This window comes from Haliotis rubra, unplaced genomic scaffold (assembly GCF_003918875.1).
Source record: "Haliotis rubra isolate DU_JTF1 unplaced genomic scaffold, ASM391887v1 Scf649, whole genome shotgun sequence".
In the NCBI taxonomy this organism is placed as follows: domain Eukaryota; kingdom Metazoa; phylum Mollusca; class Gastropoda; order Lepetellida; family Haliotidae; genus Haliotis; species Haliotis rubra.
Window position 1 is genome coordinate 82,501 of NW_025767356.1, and position 21,392 is coordinate 103,892.

At 40.4% G+C, this 21,392-nt stretch overlaps 2 protein-coding genes across 4 annotated transcripts in view; both read right to left on the bottom strand.

The window, feature by feature from the left end:
- Positions 1–683, bottom strand: part of LOC124257079 — a 2,300-nt gene extending 1,617 nt beyond the window's left edge. The window contains exons 1-2 of one of the 2 annotated variants that reach the window (XM_046691060.1): positions 646–683; positions 195–349 (exon numbers count right to left, since the gene is read on the bottom strand). In XM_046691060.1, the coding sequence (XP_046547016.1) occupies positions 195–198 (4 nt within the window). In that variant the 5' untranslated portion in view covers positions 199–349; positions 646–683. Of the gene's footprint in view, positions 1–194; positions 350–623 lie in introns of both variants that reach the window. The other variant, XM_046691061.1, reaches the window with a different exon arrangement.
- Positions 684–1,838: 1,155 nt separating this feature from the next.
- Positions 1,839–19,975, bottom strand: LOC124257085 (glyoxylate/hydroxypyruvate reductase A-like). Of its 2 annotated transcripts, none has more exons than XM_046691074.1 (11): positions 19,634–19,975; positions 9,255–9,376; positions 8,762–8,887; positions 8,456–8,493; positions 7,790–7,929; positions 4,241–4,314; positions 4,051–4,147; positions 3,777–3,897; positions 3,527–3,594; positions 2,909–3,053; positions 1,839–2,337 (listed from the first exon to the last, which is right to left on the bottom strand). In XM_046691074.1, exons 2-11 carry the CDS (start codon positions 9,361–9,363, stop codon positions 2,251–2,253), a joined length of 1,005 nt encoding a protein of 334 aa, XP_046547030.1. In that variant the 5' UTR covers positions 9,364–9,376; positions 19,634–19,975; the 3' UTR covers positions 1,839–2,250. The 2 variants fall into 2 exon arrangements, with proteins under 2 accessions (XP_046547030.1, XP_046547029.1); XM_046691073.1 differs by having other exon boundaries at positions 9,255–9,387.
- Between the last annotated feature and the right edge of the window lie 1,417 nt (positions 19,976–21,392).

Consider the following 21,392-nt stretch of genomic DNA (forward strand, 5'->3'; position numbering starts at 1 on the left):
ATAAAAGTCGAACTGTGATTATAATTAGCAAGTGTGCGTCGCTCGGAACAATCGGGTGAAGTTACACGACGCATAAGAAACCAAGGTCGACCATGCCGCATGCGGTTAAACCAACCCTGGGTTACGGTTACCTATAGAACCTTCACTTTAGATTACAACAAGGCACCGACACAATCTGATGCTGTCATACTTACTCATTGCAGCAGTGTTTTGGACAGTCGACGATGGAAGTGCTGTGTCGGGGGACACACTGAAGTGTGGCAATATCAATAATAAGATGCCTGTTTATGTCTTTCATGCATATACTTGTGGTCTAAAACCGTCCAATGTCCCAAGTCGTTTCTTCTCCCTGTAGACCATCAATATTATTAAAATGAGCGTATTGCCACGCCAAACTTCTAAACACATGCCAAAACAGAACAAGACGTAAGCTACAAACTCCTTGGTGAATATTGCATAAAGTCCTGGATGGCGGATCCTTACTTTACTGAAGAGATGTGACGTGATCGCAAAAGGATTAAGACCATCCACAGAATTCTAGAGTTTTATCCAATTGCAGAACCTGATGCTGTCCAACGATATAATCATTACATTATCAGATTACGCGAAGTACGAACACGCACCATGTAAATTTTGTTTACTCACGGAGCAGTGCACTGGTGCAGGTCCTGTCGTGTTACCAGCTTCAGTGTGTGTGCCTTGCTATATTCTGTTGAAACTTCCGTGTTTATAATCCGGTTGTAACTCCACTCTAAGTAGTTCCCGGCAATTTATCATTTGTATGTCATCGTGCATTTTAAATTTCAAATCTGTTCAATTAGTGAATAATCTTAAATGATGCCCACCAGATATCCATAATATACATCTCACTGGATAGTACATATGAGGTGTCAAGACTATCTCTACAAGATTAAACACGTCGACCTCAATGCCCCCCAGTGGTCCAAAGGACGGAATCCTGCCTTCAGGGGGAAGCTCGGTACCGGGGTTACGTGAAGGATGGTATTTGATGTTACCCTGCCTGGCTCTATGTACTCAGCGGATAAAACAACCACCGGTCGGCTCGGAGTCAGATCGACATGTCTGATGTGGTAACCGTATTCATGTTAGAAGTGTGATTCCGTGAGGTTGACATAAACAACCAACATTATTCTGTATTTGTTCAAGTAGCCACACACGCCCGCACACGCACAATCACACGCACGCACACACATATTTACAAATTTACAGAGTCACATCACAAAATGCGTGTTCTAATATTGTATCACACACACGTCCATACACACAAATACTCACTGACACACGCACACAGTCTCACAGAGAGAGAGAGAGAGAAAGAGAGAGACAGACAGACAGATAGACAGAGTCACGACTGCAGCGATATTGTATCGACTATAATATACCCCATTTCACCTCAGCCTCAAGTTGATGACATACAGATAGTCACCCAGAACCCAGCCCAACAACAAGACATACGAAGCTACTTTCTGTGTCCGCTGGTGGAGTATCTTGACTGACCAGAACACGTCAGAAAGTACTCCAGTGAAAATACCTCTTTTGAACTGAAATGTTTCTGTTTCCAAATTTCACGCATTTGGTCCCGCAATGTAGTCCCCGTGTCGACTTTTACAATAAACATGTTCCTTTTTTCCTAGTTCTTTCTGGACAAATAGTTGCCTTCACTAAGATATGTTCACGTGGACGCGTCACATGTCTGTCTCTGTACAGCGTTGTAGGCGATTCAGCTATGGTGCATGGTTCGTAGAGTTGGCAGCAAATGTATTTAGTTCATAAGTGCTTACTTTGAAAGCATTGGACAACCAACAAACAAAGGTACGTGTGTTATATACACTGTATTAGACGGGATATAGTGTCAACGCACAGTCTGACGTAACACACAATACACTCATATGACTGAGCTCGGGGATGCCTCAAAAGACTACATCGGAGTAGGTGGTAGAACAATAAAACTCATACCATTTGTTCAGCATGTATTCGCTATTCCCTTTTCATGTGTATATCATTCTTAACAGTTTGTAAATTCCAATTCTTAACCTTAGAAATCATATGTATATTTTGTCTCATCGAACACAAGAAACAACAAAGAACGGCTGCAGGTATACATTATGCTGACGAGTTGAGATGTAGGGAGGTATGGTTGACTGTACAACCACAGGTCTGTTCATTCTAAAACAAATGTAAATACAATCGGATCCTTCCTGGCGGTAGGGAAGGGAATCCAGCACGTCGTCAGTAGCCTCTGTCCACATCAACCACGTACTCCAGTGGTTCGTTGTTAACATAGCGGCGATATTGTTTCACAAATAGCTCGGCTCTCTGTAACAGAATAACGCCTCAATAGTCACAGGTAAAGAGCAGTGATTATTTCGGAAGAACTGGCAAGGTCTACGACTGAACTCCTGTGAGCAGTATCTCAGTTACATCACATAGTTTCAACTAAATATAAACGATGCATTTCTGAAACGCGTATACGACAGGTGTAATTTAATATTTGTGACATGGAGCCAACAGACCAACACTATTAATACTTAACCCTGTACCTGCGTACCCCGCTGATTGACAATTGGTGTTCCAGTTTGCTCGCCAGCAACAAGGACGCTTCATTGTAAATTATGATAATCGTTATATTCCATCATGGTGGATGTTGTAGATGATCAAGATCCAGACCAGAGAGGATCGTTACAAGGATTATCCAGAGCCTTCATAAATACACCTAGACATTATTCGTTAGGGGATCTTAGAAGATCAATAGCTACTACTCCAAACTGCTCACATCAAGCCATTCTGAAAAAAAAACATTGTGACGAGTAGCGAGGTTCTAGGGTTATCTTGTGTCGAATGAGCCAGTTGTGTGTAAATGTACAGCGCAATACATATGCCATCTTACATCTTCCTGGTACCCAGGGTACAGTATCAGACCACCGGAGATGTGGGGTGTGATGATGACCCCTGGCTCGCTCCACAGGGGGCTACTGGCAGGCAGCGGCTCGGGGTTGTGGACATCTAGTGCAGCGTACTGTAACCACTTGTTCCTACGAAAGAACGTACATTTAAACTATCTATATTTTTAACATAATGCGTTAATGTACACATGAGAATTCTTGCCTTTGTCTTGCGATAAAGCAGACGTCAGACAGCAATATATATACAAGCTCAAGTTTCACGATTGAGTCACACAAATTACGTCTCACATTGTCGGAATCAATACCATGCTGTGTTGACACCCTAACAATTTATTCGTGACTTCGGTCCTTCAGCCGTCGTATACAATGTTTAGGTCAGTTATATTCTAAGTAATCCGTAGTGACTCGGGATAAGACTATAGATAGGTGTCAATGTGGATGGGAGGTCAGACGCAGTCATTTGATCAATCGAAATGAAGTTCTGTACGAATCAAGCACATGTCAGTCACTGGAATGACAGGGTTCCAAACTATTTATTACATACCGCATACCTGTATATACCTGGTGCAACAGCAAATAGGTAAACAAAAACCAATACTAACCTGAGTGCTTTCAGGATACTTTCTTCATCCGTCACATCTCCCCGTCCAACGTTGATGAAGGTAGTCTTCTGGAAATGGAAAATTGTGTCACAAAATCAGCTTCACATACGGGTCAAGTCTTGCAGGTCATTATAATGTTCCATCCGTCTACAACTATCATTCAACTCACTCACATGTTCCATGTTCACATTATCTTAACTACAGCTCCTGAAAGCCACCCGAACTTGTGTGGCCAAAATACGACGTGTACCTTATTTTTGCAGTAAGAGAATGCATCTCCCGACAACAAGCCCCGAGTCTGTTCCGTCGATGGTAGTATGCTGACGATATAGTCACATTCAGACAGGATTTCATGTAACGAACTCTCTGTCCTGTGGAATAAACATTATGTACATCTGTGTAATAAATGCGACCAATAACACATTAAGAAATAAGCATACTTTGGAATGTTCTAATAATTGTAGGAAGTTTGCCAGACTACCCGGCATCTTAACACCGCTGTAACAGGAATGTGCAGAGTATACCTGTACTCGTCAACATACGGGGACTTCTTATCTTCTTTTACTTCAGTCCGGGTCATGCCCCATACCTTCATCCCAAAGAACTTGCACGTTCTGGCGGCTGACAAAAACAGACAGGAGGGAACAATGTTTAATATTAGCATAAACGCCAAGGACGAACATATTTGTACCAACAAGATATACATATACCTACCTTCACGTCCAATACAGCCCAGTCCTAGTATCCCAACTGATGTCAGTGACAGAGGCTTGGAATGAATGCTCTCTCTGAAATGAGAATGAATACATATATGTGAAGTACAGCGTATCACATTATTACTCATCCATTGCAATGGTTATGTGGCAGTGTTATTCAGTGTAACACCGTGCTGTAATTGCTGTACATTGTTTCCCTTTAGGTTATCAGAGGGCTGTGGTGTACTGGTTCCAATACTGGGGATCAACACATATCTGGACGCTTCTCGGGCACCTGGGTAAAAACCCATAGTCTCTCAATTCTCTTATTTCGGTACAGTGGTGTGGGCCATCAACCCTATGTACAACATGGTCCATACATTATAAGGGAACTTATGCAGGTACAGCAAGTCCATGTGATGATACAATCGATTTTGCAAGGTACTTATACAGGTGTATCCAGGCATGGAAGATTTAACAGTCCACGAACAGTGATGCATAATTTTACTCATGCATAATTTTACAAGGCACTATACAAGTGCCTCAATGCTTGGAAGATATACCAATCCACATACAGTGCTATATAGTTCTACAAGGTAATTATACCAGATTTTTAATGCAAAGACTTGAGGCCTAGAGGATATAACAGTCCATATCCAATGCTACATGTTACAATGATACCTTTACAAGAACATAGAGACGTGGAAAATAGGACGGCCCATATCCAGTAATGCATGGATTTAACAAAGTACAGATGTCTCATGGTATGAAAATAGTGGTTTTACACGGTATATAAACAGGTACTTAAAAGCGGAGATTTGCAGCATAGAAAATATGGCAGACCATATACAAGAGGCACGGAAGATATAACAGTCCATGTACAGTGATGCATAATTCTTCAGGGCACCTATACAAGTGCCTCAATGCTTGGAAGATATACCAATCCATATACAGTGCTATAGTTTTACAAGGTGATTATACAAGAGCTTTAAGGCAGAAACTCGAGGCCTAGAGGATATAACAGTCCATATCCAACGCTACATGTTATAATGATACCTATACAAGAACATCTAGACATGGAAAATAGGACGGCCCATATCCAGTAATGCATGGGTTTAACAAAGTACAGATGTCTCATGGTATGGAGATAATAGTTTTACACGGTATGTAATCAAGTGCTTGAAAGCAGAGATTTGCAGCATAGGATATATAACAGACCACTTTCAACGATACATAGTTATACCAAGCGCTTGTACAAGTGCTTCAAGACATGGAAGACCCAGCATTCCTTATACACATAATCATTAAATTTACGAAGTACTTATACAATGTGTTAAAGAGGAGATTTAAGGGATAGAAAATATTCCTGTCTAAATAATATGATACATAATAGTACAAGGTACTCGTAATAGAACAGCAAGGGACAAGGATGATATACCAGTCCCCATACAGTAATACATGCTTTTACAAGGTACTTATACTATACAAGGGCTTTGAGGCGAAGATTGGAGGCATGGAAGACGTAGCAGGCCAGATTTCTAATGACAGATTCTTGTTGAGAAGACATAAGTAAATTGAACTTTGTCAGAGTTGGAAATTCAAAATATTTAAGAGGTATATATACTGAGAGAAACAAATAAAGGATCACAGGAAAATGCAAGCGTTCCTTTAATATTTTCCAGTTTTCACCACCAGCTTTGAGTAGCGCTGTGGTGATGAAAACTGGAAAATAATAAAGAAACGCTTGCATTTTTCTGTGATCCTTTATTTGTTTCTCTCAGTATATCTCTGGCGGGGATTATCATAGACTTCACAGGTCAGCAAAAAGTGGTATTCAGTCTCCACGTGTCCAGTGTTACAAACTTTGTTTTCATTCCTTGGGATATCGAGATATCTGACAGTTTCAATGGCTAGTTAATGGGAGCTGCAGCGGAACTGTGCAAGTGCAATTCTAAATTTATTTATGGTTATAGCAGAAAGATAAAACACGGGTTGGATAACAGTCTTAAACATAGAATAATTATAATATTTGTGGCTATTAACGATATTGTCGTGCCACTCCTGTTCATAGGTGCATTTTAACCTGTGGGGAAACCCAGCAGTAAAAGAGGTAACATAATCTACATGTTGTCTTTCCAAGATATAGCCAAAACCATGATTATTAAGTAAAGATTTGAGACACCCAGGTTGTCTTCCCATTCGACGACAAAAGCATGTCATAACTCTTTTGGGATAGCGGTTGTCTGGCATACTGATAAGTTTTACCCAATACCTGATGCAGCGTGTATAGGCTGTGATATAGAGGGGGTATCTGCCACATTCCCCTCGCACAACTTCATTAGATGGTCCTGATTTTACACCCAAGACACGTTTACAGGCCAGAACATGGACTGATTCAATTCCTTTACTGACAGATAATCCCCAAACTTCAACACCATACATCAATCAGGATTGGAAGAACCTTGGAGTTGAAAATACTGAAAAAGAATCTCAAAGGCAATGGTATAACTTGTGAAAAAGAGCGTAAGATACCAAAGAGAATCCGTTTTGCTTGTAGAACAATATTATCAATGTGTCTTGACCAGGATAAGCTTTTGGAAAAAAACGACAACTAGATATTTATATGAAGGGAGACATTGCAGCTGGATAGCCTTATAATACCACGTTTCGTGTTTAGACAAAACGCCACCACCTTTAAATACAACAAATTTTGTCTTATCAATATTAATAGCTAGAGAATAGTCATTTCAATATTTTTCGAGAGTATCAATTCTCTTTTGTAACTGGGTGGAGTTGTATACCGTGGTCACACTCCGACTCTATGGCTGAAGCCAGATCATTAATAAACAGACTGAACAATAACGGGCTTAAGATACAACCCTGTTTTAACCCAAAGTCACAGCGGAAAATATCTGAAAAGCTGTTATCATATTTTACACAAGCATATACATTCTTATAACTAAATTGAATACACTTATACAATTTGGGGGATATTCCATTTGTATTCAAGACCGCCCGGAGCTTCCAATGTTTCTATAGCAGTGTATTTTAAACAAGCGTGTAGTGGTCTGGATTTGTGCTGGATGTTAGTCCCAGTCAACCGAGATACCATGCACACGTTTAAAACGTGTTAAAAGTTTTAAAAACAACAGTAACTATTTAGGTATGGGAATAACAGGACGTTTCTTTCCAACTGGCCAGCGTATCTGTTTTGTGAATGGCACGAAGAGGTGTGGTCATAGGTAGCATCACAACGTTCAAATCTTAAAAATATATATACGTAAGAATCTTACCTTTGACTCCTCACTAATGTCATGCAAACATTATTGCGACAAGTCAGTGAATGGGTATATATCCTGGTGAATGTGTGCGACTATGCCAATTCCTGCGCGGCAACGACCCGGCAATGCATACGGCTATTCAACTATTCAAGACAATCAATATTATCTACATAATTACCAAAAACGATCTCATTGATTTTGATAGCATGAGCTCTGATGTTAGGAAACAACGTGGCGTGTAGTTGCAACAAGTCCCTGTGAAGACTATCGAGCGACTATGAACATACCTCTCATACACTGCCCTCTTCTGCTGGTCATACCATTTGTAGTGACCTTTGTTTGTGGTCAGTATCTGACACATGATGTGCTCGGCCAGTGGCTTGGCAAATGACTCTCCGTTGCGGGTGACAATAATATTTTTCTTGACCTACATTACAAGCAGAGAAACTCATTATCTCTGAATGTAGTTGCTGCAGTATAATGTATAACACATCTCCTCCTTGCGCCATCACAGTCGACTGTGAAATCTTCTGGATCAACGGACTAACGTGTCATTCAATTCGACAAGTGGAAATGTCCATTTAATTGTATATTTGGATAATATCATATAAGAACGACAATCATCAATCTCAAATCAGAGTTTCTTTAAGTATCATTTACAAGCTGGTATGATGTAGAGGAAAACATTGTTGTAGGTAGACAACTTCTTTATTGCAGCTGATGCGGCGGTTTGGTGTAGATCCTGTAGATCACGTGCTTGATAACGGTGTGATCTACACCGAAACGTCGAAACGTCGCATCAATTACAATAAAGAAGTTGTTTATCAGTAAAAAAGGTGTTCCTCTTCTCATTACGGAGTGTGGAGGAACAAGACGTTTTATTGTATATTTTGATGTTCAAATCGGTCTTTAAGTAAGTAATACGTATGGTGTTTGATTCATTAATGAATTACCGTATTTTCCGATACAAGATGCAGTATTTTATCCGCACCTGCAACAAAAGGAACACTCATACAAGACCCCTGACGTCATAGAAGTGTAGATTAGGGCGTAGATTATTTAACTGGTCTTAACACTGATACGCGCAACCACATCTGTCATGGACAGATACTCAGCAATCCTTTTCATTATGAATATTATCAACTTCAAAAGTTATTATTATTATATGACGTATATGTATGTTGATGATAGTTTTCAACAATATGAAGTATTAGTCCTGTCATAGATCTGGAAGTTATATCATGACTACACAATTATACCAGCTTGAGGTAACTGAATCCACTTGAGACTGGTGCATAGCGGGATGACGTCAACCATCATTCGAGGCGATCCAAACAGAACCTCAACCTGAGACAAAAACGCCACCTCCTCTTCTTTGGGGTTATCTGTATTTATATAATCAATGTTCAAAAATAAATTCCTGCGTATCAGGTGATTACTGATATAGTTTTTGAAAAGGGTCTTTCCAGAAAATAGGAAAATGCTGTTGATTGGAACTGAATAACAACAAACACGAATTAATTGATGGCTAACATTCATCTGAGCGACAGCACATAACGTTTCGTGACATTCGTTAGGTCAGAGGGTCGTAATGGCTTCAGGTGATTGCACGTTGATATTTACACATCAAAGTTTCATATGTCTTCAAACCTGGATTAAGGTATATCTATGATGTAAAATAATTTTGAATGGATTATAGACACCAGTGTCGTAAACTTATTGTATGCAACAATATCGTTGACTTATTCGTACCTGACAAAGGCTTAGTGAACAGCTGTACATCGGCATCAGGTAGCTCTCTCTTAATTATTTCAAAAAGATCTGTGGTTGGATAGCAGATGGCGACCTTTGGCGATGGCATCGTTCAAGCAGTGCTGAAACAAATCTACGACATTTGATGGAACAACACAATTCGGAAGAAAACGATCATTTCAATACAGCATTCTGTGTGACGGGACATTCAAGTTGGTAAATTTACATTGAGTAGGAGAACTACTTAATGCTTCCTCCACAACAATGACATGACACACAGTGGCATTGGATACGGATATTGGATTGTATCTTCCTGCACAAGGAGAAATACATTTCATTCAATTGAACAAATTTACAATGAGCTGTACGTAGATCATCACTGTCGGAGCATCAGAATTGTGTGTGTTGCCTTCACGTAAACTTCATAACAGCGACAAGGGGAAGATTCTAGCTCAATGACATTAGTGTATCCAGCAACTTGCTGGCCCGTTTGACTGTCTAAGTATCTATAGCCAGTTGCATTTCTGTGTGCGTTTCTCGCCTACATTCTGAACCAGCCAGAGAGGAAGCGAGCGAGCGAAAAAACGATAAAGGAAACATGAATATAAGTTTGTCACAAATTATGTAACGAAAGGTTATGGTGTGAATCGAGTCTTTTTGCATCAGGGACAAAAAGATAAATGGATACAAAAGATAAAGGTAGAAGTATTTTGTATAATATCTGAGCAAACAGTTCCACACCGGCCGAAAGGTAAGCCTGAAATATAGAATGGGTGTTCGCTATATAGTACAGGATATTGTAGTGACATACGTCCACCATATAGAACAGGATACTGTAGAGACATACGTGTCCACCATATAGTACAGGATACTGTAGAGACATAAGAGTCCACTATACAGTACAGGATACTGTAGTGACATACGTGTCCACTATATGGTACAGGATACTGTAGTGACATACGTGTCCGCCATATAGTACAGGATACTGTATAGACATACGTGTTCAATATGTAGTACAGGATATTGTAGTGATATACGTGAACTAAATAGTACAGGATATTGTAGAGATATACGTGAACTATATAGTACAGGATATTGTAGTGACATAAGTGTCCGCTATATAGTACAGGATAATGTAGAGACATAAGTGTCCACCATATAGTACAGGATATTGTAGTGACATACGTCCACTATATAGAACAGGATACTGTAGAGACATACGTGTCCACTCTATAGTACAGGATACTGTAGAGATATACGTGTCCACTATATAGTACAGGATATTGTAGTGACATACGTCCACTATATAGTACAGGATACTGTAGAGACATAAGTGTCCACTATATAGTACAGGATATTGTAGTGACATAAGTGTCCACTATATAGTACAGGATACTGTAGAGATATACGTGTCCACTATATAGTACAGGATATTGTAGTGACATACGTGTCCACTATATAGTACAGGATACTGTAGAGACATACGTGTCCACTATATAGTACAGGATACTGTAGAGACATGTGTTCCGCTAGTAGACAGGATACGTAGTGACATACGTCCACTATATAGTACAGGATACTGTAGAGACATACGTGTCCACTATATAGTACAGGATACTGTAGAGATATACGTGTCCACTATATAGTACAGGATATTGTAGTGACATACATCCACTATATAGTACAGGATACTGTAGAGACATACGTGTCCACTATATAGTACAGGATATTGTAGAGACATACGTGTCCACTATATAGTACAGGATACTGTAGTGACATACGTGTCCACTATATAGTACAGGATACTGTAGAGACATACGTGTCCACTATATAGTACAGGATACTGTAGTGACATACGTGTCCACTATATAGTACAGGATATTGTAGTGACATACGTGTCCACTATATAGTACAGGATAGGATAGTAGAGACATACGTGTCCACTATATAGTACAGGATACTGTAGTGACATACGTGTCCACTATATAGTACAGGATATTGTAGTGACATACGTGTCCACTATATAGTACAGGATACTGTAGTGACATACGTGTCCACTATATAGTACAGGATATTGTAGTGACATACGTGTCCACTATATAGTACAGGATACTGTAGAGACATACGTGTCCACCTATAGTATATATACAGGATGCATGTAGAGATACAGAGACATACGTGTCCACTATATAGTACAGGATACTGTAGTGACATACGTGTCCACTATATAGTACAGGATACTGTAGAGACATACGTGTCCACTATATAGTACAGGATATTGTAGTGACATACGTGTCCACTATATAGTACAGGATACTTGTAGTGACATACGTGTCCACTATATAGTACAGGATACTGTAGAGACATACGTGTCCACTCATACAGTACAGGATACTGTAGAGATCATACGTGTCCACTATATAGTACAGGATACTGTAGAGACATACGTGTCCACTATATAGTACAGGATACTGTAGAGACATACGTGTCCACTATATAGTACAGGATAATGTAGTGACATACGTGTCCACTATATAGTACAGGATACTGTAGTGACATACGTGTCCACTATATAGTACAGGATACTGTAGAGACATACGTGTCCACTATATAGTACAGGATACTGTAGAGACATACGTGTCCAATATATAGTACAAGTTAATGTACATACATACATACATACAAATATTTGTAAAGCGCTTTTTATCAATCTAATTGCTCAAAAGCGCTATCTGAGTCCACTTTATCCATGTGCAGAGGTGAATAGGTGCGTCTTGAGTCCACTTTTAAAATTTGACAGTTCTGTTTCGGAACGAAGGATGGATGGTAAATTGTTCCAGAGGAAGGGTCCTGCTCTAGAGAAAGACCTGTCCCCATATGACTTAGTTCTAGTTTGTGGTATTTCAAGGAGAGACTGGTCCCTTGAGCGGAGTGATCTAGTTGGGTGATATGGTGTAAGGAGATCCGAGAGGTATTTTGGAGCTAGACCGTTTAGACACTTGAAAACAAGGAGCAGGATTTTGTAGTCGATTCTGAAGCGAATTGGAAGCCAATGTAGGGTTTTGAGGGCAGGAGAGATGTGTTCAGTCCTTTTAATTTGACAGATCAATCGTGCGGCTGAATTTTGTGCCTTCTGTAGCCTGTAGAGGACTTGTTTTGGCACACCAGACAGCAAAGAGTTACAATAATCCAAGCGGGATGTTACATATGCTTGAACTAGAGCTTGTGCAGATTTCACATCCAAGTATCGACGGATCAAACCAATGTTGCGCAGATGGAAATAACATTGGCGACAGACATTGCGAACATGGGGTTCCATGCTGAGGGCAGAGTCAAAGATTACACCAAGATTGCGAACATGTGGCCGCATTTTTATTGCAGATTCACCGATGCAAAACTGTGGAAGCAGAAGCTTTTTCTGAAGTCGAAGAGGGTGGAACACAATGAGCTCAGTTTTATCATCATTTAATTTAAGATATTTCGATGACATCCAACTCTTGATACAATCAACACATTCTTCTACTCTTGAAAAGGAGAACTTGGTTGAAGATGCATCAGATGGCTTGAAGGATAAGTAGACTTGCGTGTCATCAGCATAGAGGTGCATACTCAAGTTGTAGGACCTTACAATATCACCGAGGGAAGATGTGTAGCATGTGAAAAGTAGGGGGCCTAGGACGGAGCCCTGAGGCACTCCAAACTTCAAGTACGTTGCCTCTGACCTTTCACCCTGGATGACAACTGCCTGCCTCCGGTCTGTTAAGTAGGAGACAAACCACCTTAATGCAAGATCTTTGACATTGAACCTGTTTTCAAGGGTAGAGAGTAGCACAGAATGGTCAACAGTGTCAAAAGCAGCTGAGAGATCCAGCAATACAAGAATGACCGCTCCATCGGTGTCTATGCCTCTTAGGATGTCGCTCTGAACCTTCAGCAACGCAGTTTCCGTGCTGTGGAAGGATCGGTAGGCAGATTGGCACTCTTCATAGAAGCTGTTTCTGCTCATATGGTCTCTGAATTGAGAAGCAACAATGCGCTCAATCAGCTTAGAAATGAATGTCAAATTGGATATTGGTCTGTAGTGTTTTAACAATTCGTGATCGAGATTCTTCTTCTTTATGAGGGGAGTGATAATTGCTGTCTTCAGTTGATCAGGCATTACACCTTGGCTTAGCGAACTGTTGGTGATATACGTCCAGATAGGAAGAAGAGATTGAATGGTTTGTTTCAAGAGCCACGTTGGTAATGGGTCAAGCAAACATGATTTCGCTGGACATTTGGAGACAAGTTTGGACATTTCATCTTCCGTCACAGATCTAAACGAGGACAAAGGAAGGGAGTTCGTGATTACTGGAACTTTCGCGGCATCATGGTGATATTTGAAGGATTGGCGTATGATGTTGATCTTGTCAGTGAAGAAGCCCGAAAACCGATTAGCCAGTTCATCAATAGATGTGTGAGATGGGAGAACAAGAGAGTTCCGTTTAAACAACAAGCTGTTGGCAATTCTGAACACTTCCTTCTGTCCAGTAGCTGTATTAATGGCATCTTTATAGAAGTCTGATTTTGCAGCCTCAATCAGTGATGCTAATGCATTACACTGTTCACTATGCATCTGTTTGTGGATGGTCAATTTTGTTCTCCTATACTGACGTTCCAGCTTCCGCCTCTGTCTCTTTGCAGCACGGATGTTATCATTATACCATGGAGACTCAGGATGGGTTGTGATGGTACAGGTTTTGACAGGTGCATGTTGGTCTGCTAGCTGTCGGAGCAGTGAATCGTACATGTCCACAGCGTCAGAAACAGACATGCCTTGGTAACTGACACATGCTGTTGATATATCTTCACCGAGAGACTTAATGTCAACGTTTTCCATTTCCGGTACGTGACAACATTCCTCGATCTTTTCTTGACTCTGATGTTCACAGTAAAGATAATACATGTGTGGTCCGACTTGACTGAGTGATCAAAGGTCATGTGTTTTATGTCCAGTTCCTGCTCACGGACGATCACCAGATCAGAATATGGCCCCTAGAATGGGTTGGTTCACTGACAACTTGTATGAGACCATGGGTATCCAGGATATAGAGCAGACGTTTTGCGTTAGCATCTTCAGGATTGTCAATGTGAAAATTGAAATCCCCACACACTAACAGTTTTCCATTAACTGTGTTCAGTGTATCCAAAAGTGCCGAGAAATCATCAAAGAATATGTTTCCAGAATTTGGTGGCCTGTAAAGCACTATAACATTTACACACTGATTTTCAGTTACGAACTGAATCGGTAGAAACTCGAATGAATCAAAGTGTCTAACATTAGACGACATTTTTTAATCTATCACTATATAGTACAGGATACCTGTAGATCGACATACGTGTCCACTATATATAGTACAGGATACTGTAGAGTGTCATTTCGTGTCCGCCATACAGTACAGGAAATTGTAGAGACATACGTGTCCGCTATATAGAACAGGATACTGTAGAGACATACGTGTCCGCTATATAGTACAGGATACTGTAGAGACATACGTGTCCACTATAGTACAGGATACTGTAGTATAGGATAATGTAGAGATATGGTACATACTGTAGTGTCCGCTATATAGTACAGGATAATGTAGAGATATACGTCCCACTATATATAGTACAGTAGAGATACTGTAGAGACATACGTGTCCGCCATACAGTACAGGATACTGTAGACATAAGTCATACGTGTCCGCCATATAGAACAGGATACTGTAGAGTCATAAGTGTCCGTTATATAGTACAGGAAACTGTAGAGATACGTGTCCACTATATAGTACAGGATACTGTAGTGACATACGTGTCCACCATATAGTACAGGATACTATATAGTACGTTCACTATATAGTACAGTACAGGATACTGTAGTGACATACGTGTCCACTATATAGTACAGGATACTGTAGAGATATACGTGTCCACCATATAGTACAGGATACTGTAGAGACATACGTGTCCGCCATATAGTACAGGATACTGTAGATATACGTGTCCGCTATATAGTACAGGATACTGTAGAGACATACGTGTCATATATACAGGATACTGTAGAGTCATACGTGTCCACTATATAGTACAGTAGAGTCATACTGTATAGATAGGATACTGTAGTCCGTGTATATAGTACAGGATATGTAGAGACATACGTCCACTATATAGTACAGGATACTGTAGAGACATACGTGTCCACTATATAGTACAGGATACTGTAGAGACATACGTGTCCACTATATAGTACAGGATACTGTAGAGACATACGTGTCCACTATATAGTACAGGATATTGTAGTGACATAAGTGTCCACTATATAGTACAGGATATTGTAGTGACATACGTCCACTATATAGAACAGGATACTGTAGAGACATACGTGTCCACTATATAGTACAGGATACTGTAGAGACATACGTGTCCACTATATAGTACAGGATACTGTAGACATACGTGTCCGCCATATAGTGTCCACTATAGTACAGGATATACTGTAGTGACATACGTGTCCACTATATAGTACAGGATACTGTAGAGACATACGTGTCCACTATATAGTACAGGATACTGTAGAGACATACGTGTCCACTATATAGTACAGGATACTGTAGAGACATACGTGTCCACTATATAGTACAGGATAGGAGAGACATACTGTCCACTATATAGCACAGACATACATACGTGTGTCACACTATATAGTACAGGATACTGTAGAGACATACGTGTCCACTATATAGTACAGGATACTGTAGAGACATACGTGTCCACTATATATATAGTACAGGATACGTTGTAGTGACATACGTGTCCACTATATAGTACAGGATACTGTAGAGACATACGTGTCACTATATAGTACAGGATAATGTAGAGACATAGTGTCCACATATAGTACAGTAGAGACATATATACTATATATAGGATACAGGATAATGTAGAGACATACGTGTCCACTATATAGTACAGGATAATGTAGAGACATACGTGTCCACTATATAGTACAGGATACTGTAGAGACATACGTGTCCACTATATAGTACAGGATACTGTAGAGACATACGTGTCCACTATATAGTACAGGATACTGTAGAGACATACGTGTCCACTATATAGTACAGGATACTGTAGTGACATACGTGTCCACTATATAGTACAGGATACTGTAGAGACATACGTGTCCACTATATATAGTACAGGATACTGTAGAGACATACGTGTCTCACTATATAGTACAGGATACTGTAGAGATACATACGTGTCCACTATATAGTACAGGATACTGTAGAGACATACGTATATAGTACAGGATACCAGTGACATACGTGTCCACTATATAGTACAGGATACTGTAGTGACATACGTGTCCACTATATAGTATAGGATACTGTAGAGACATACGTGTCCGCTATATAGTACAGGATAATGTAGAGACATACGTGTCCACTATATAGTACAGGATACTGTAGAGACATACGTGTCCGCCATATAGTACAGGATACTGTAGAGACATACGTGTCCGCTATATAGTACAGGATACTGTAGAGACATACGTGTCCGCTATATAGTACAGGATACTAGAGACATACGTGTCCACTATATATACAGTGTAGAGATATACGTGTCCACTATATAGTATAGGATAATGTAGAGATATACGTGTCCGCTATATAGTACAGGATACTGTAGAGACATACGTGTCCACTATATAGTACAGGATACTGTAGAGACATACGTGTCCGCCATATAGTACAGGATACTGTAGAGACATACGTGTCCGCCATATAGTACAGGATACTGTAGAGACATACGTGTCCGCTATATAGTACAGGATACTGTAGAGACATACGTGTCCGCTATATAGTACAGGATACTGTAGAGACATACGTGTCCTATATAGTACAGGATACTGTAGAGATATACGTGTCCACTATATAGTACAGGATACTGTAGAGACATACGTGTCCACTATATAGTACAGGATACTGTAGAGACATACGTCCACTATATAGAACAGGATACTGTAGAGACATACGTGTCCACTATATAGTACAGGATATTGTAGTGACATACGTCCACTATATAGTACAGGATACTGTAGAGACATACGTGTCCACTATATAGTACAGGATACTGTAGTGACATACGTGTTCACTATATAGTACAGGAAACTGTAGAGACGACATTTTCCAAAATGAGAAGAGAACGGAAGGTTGATTTTAGAGTTGTACAATGAAGGTATCACTTATGTCCACACACTGTCAGAAACAGCAGACTCCTCTTTCAACTGTGTACAGGGTAAAGACGAATACTGAGAGTGGAGCTGGAATTGATCACAAGAAAGGAGCAGGGAGGCCTATAAAATTGGAATTTGGAGATCGGGTCAGACTTGGTATTTTGGATTCAGCTAAGAAAAGAGCAAGTATATCCGACCTCAGGTTTGAGATACTAAATAGAGGGGTCACCTAGTGTTTCTAAATCCAACATCAGACAAAATTTAATTGATCCAACATCAGGTATGAGGTGCTAAATAGAGGGTAGCCAAGTGTTTGTAAATCCACTATTAGACGAAATTATAGTGATTTTGGACACGAGAAAAAGAGAGGAACGTCGACTCCAGACAGTGCATACTGCAAAATACAGTGGACAGGTATGTCACTAGAGTACCCTTTACGATATAGTGAGAGGATATTTCACTACTGTATCCAGTACTGTACAGTGGACAGGTATGTCACTAGAGTATCCTGTACGATATAGTGAGAGGATATTTCACTACAGTATCCTGTACTGTACAGTGGACAGGTATGTCACTAGAGTACCCTGTACGATATAGTGAGAGGATATTTCACTACAGTATCCAGCACTGTACAGTGGACAAGTATGTCACTAGAGTACCCTGTACGATATAGTGAGAGGATATGTCACTACAGTATCCTGCACTGTACAGTGGACAGGTATGTCACTAGAGTACCCTGTACGATATAGTGAGAGGATATGTCACTACAGTATCCTGTACTGTACAGTGGACAGGTATGTCACTAGAGTACCCTGTACGATATAGTGAGAGGATGCGTCACTACAGTACCCTGTACTGTACAGTGGACAGGTATGTCACTAGAGTACCCTGTACGATATAGAGAGAGGATATGTCACTACAGTATCCTGCACTGTACAGTGGACAGGTATGTCACTAGAGTACCCTGTACGATATAGTGAGAGGATATGTCACTATAGTACCCTGTACTGTACAGTGGACAGGTATGTCACTAGCGTACCCTGTACGATATAGAGAGAGGATATGTCACTACAGTATCCTGGTACTTGTATAGTGGACAGGTATGTCACTAGAGTACCCTGTACGATATAATGAGAGGATATGTCACTATAGTACCCTGTACTGTATAGTGGACAGGTATGTCACTAGAGTACCCTGTACGATATAATGAGAGGATACGTCACTTCAGTATCCTGTACGATATAGTGGACAGTTATGTCACTAGAGTACCCTGTACGATATAGTGAGAGGATACGTCACTACAGTATCCTGTACTGTATAGTGGACAGGTATGTCACTAGAGTACCCTGTACGATATAATGAGAGGATACGTCACTTCAGTATCCTTTACGATATAGTGGACAGTTATGTCACTAAAGTACCCTGTACGATATAATGAGAGGATACGTCACTTCAGTATCCTGTACGATATAGTGGACAGTTATGTCACAAAAGTACCCTGTACGATATAGTGATAGGATATGTCACTACAGTATCCTGTACTGTACAGTTGACAGGTATGTCACTTTAGTACCCTGTACGATATAGTGAGAGGATTCGTCACTACAGTATCTTGTACTGTACAGTGGACAGGTATGTCACTAGAGTACCATGTACGATATAGTGAGACGATATGTCACTACAGTATCCTGTACTGTACAGTTGACAGGTATGTCACTAGAGAACCCTGTACGATATAGAGAGGGGATACGTCACTACAGTATCCTGTACTGTACAGTGGAAAGTTATGTCACTACAGTATCCTGTACTGTACAGTGGAAAGTTATGTCACTACAGTACCCTGTACTATAGAGTGGAAAGATAGATCACTACAGTATCCTGTACTATACTGTTTTGATATACATGGTAGCCTGTGCAAAGCAATAGACAAGGAAACTTGGTCAGATGACAGGAGGGCCTTATGCATTTTGAATACCCTGGGAGAGTTGCGGTCTCCTCTCCATTGTAGCTTTGGGTGAAATGAGCATGCGTGAAATGAAGTGACCTCGACTTCCGTGGTCGCCTATCCTGACGAATCAATAACTACCTGCAGCTGTACCTGGTATATACAAGCGCCTACCTTCGTCGACTTCTCGTAATTTACAAACTTATTTTCTTTTCAGCCCACTCAACATGTATATCTGTTTATCAATGGGAAACGTTGGGATCACCAGCCTTTGATTAGCGTTCCCTCAGTGTTGACCTACTCCCAATGGCCTCGTTCGTCATTGTGTGTTAACCCTCTATGCATTGAAGCGATCTCTGTAATGTTTGCTGTTTTCGTATGCTGTAATCCTCTCTGCACAGACCTAGCCTTGTTCCATATACGAGGGACATATGACATGATGAGGATATCTCGCTGAATCATACACTCAAGTGAAGCTCTCACCGCTCTTTCTGACCTAATTCTTTGTCCTTGTGTTATCGTGTTACATGTCAGAGAGTGAATGAGTGATTGGTCGAGTTGATTTAACGCCGATTCTAAAGCAATACAGTTATATCACGGCATGTTCAGGTCTCAGCACTGATATGGTGCACACAAAACATGTTTATAATAAATATAATTATAAACTTGCGAAAGAGGAATCCAAGTAACAGTCCTAGGTTTCTGGCGTGCCGACAGGAGGCAGCACTGTACAGAGAAATCCAACGTTGTAGACGAGTAGGCCACCCGTAGCCTCCTCCTCCAGCTCCATCATCTCAATCTGACCTTGATTTCATTGCCAAACGTCGATCCGGAAAGTTGGAAAATGAGTCAGTACAACTTTGTTGGACGTATTGCCATGAGGTGTTCATTGAGTATTACAGATCACGCGCTTCGAGGTGATATATGGGAGAGTATGTCGAGAATCTGAGTATTGCTGCACATGTTGTCGTCGCCAAATGTCTAGACACCAATACACCCCGACCTCTTCACCAGTTGGTTCAAAATTCAAAAGTCGTAGCCTGTATTCTATGGAATAGAACTTCAGACTCGATTTGGCAAGTTACTGACATCGTATCGGGGGATCTTAACCTTTCTACTGAGGCTTATACTCGACATTCCAAGCAGAAGACACGATCTAGGGTTAATTGATCATGACGATATCGCTTCATTCTTATTGGTGGAATAGCTGTGCCCTGAACTATATAACTGAACGCTACCTTACAACATGTTCAGCCTGAACACGCATTGAGACCAGTGAAATCGTCTCATACCAACCTTCTTAATAAACTTGAAATGCTGTACTCGAGTTACAGCCATTGATGGCTACATCTCATAAACGTTGGAGGAACAAATGAGCAAACGTTTGCTGCAATGGGTTACAATATTTTAGGTTTTAGTAATTTTGCAAGATGTTTATGGCAGACATGTGGAGTACGTTATATAGATTTGATATAATAGACACAAAATGACCTGTTTCGAATATAGGCTTCTGTATTGCTTTTCAGGGTGACAGTACACTTGCTGAGGCACATTGTGTCGCGAATGCATGGTTTAATTACTTTATGATGGTTATTCATCAACACATGGTCATGACATGGTTGGAATCGAAACATAGAATCTGTGTGGACCAGAGACTGTCTATGATGATTTATCGCTTTTATTGAAATATACGGGTCCGCATCCACAATTTAAAAAGTCCGATAGTTGTTTCCATGTTTACTGCAGTTTCATAAAACCTATTATTATGATTGAACCAATTTGGACGTTATGTAGAAGTGTCTCAATAGCGTTTCATGACATTCAGAATGCTCAGAAGGAGAATATCCCTTGACAACTATACAGCTGCAGAGTGCTACCACAACCAGCAACCATCACGGGATCATAGTCCCGGCTGCACGGCGTGTCCTCACAC

Coding starts and splice junctions, on each gene's coding strand:
- LOC124257085 (XM_046691074.1), bottom strand. CDS start 9,363: ATGCCATCGCCAAAGGTCGCCATCTGCTATCCAACCACAGATCTTTTT. Junction 8,888..9,254: donor GTTCACTAAGCCTTTGTCAG/GTACGAATAAGT, acceptor ATATAAATACAG/ATAACCCCAAAGAAGAGGAG. Junction 3,898..4,050: donor CCGTATGTTGACGAGTACAG/GTATACTCTGCA, acceptor TTTATTCCACAG/GACAGAGAGTTCGTTACATG.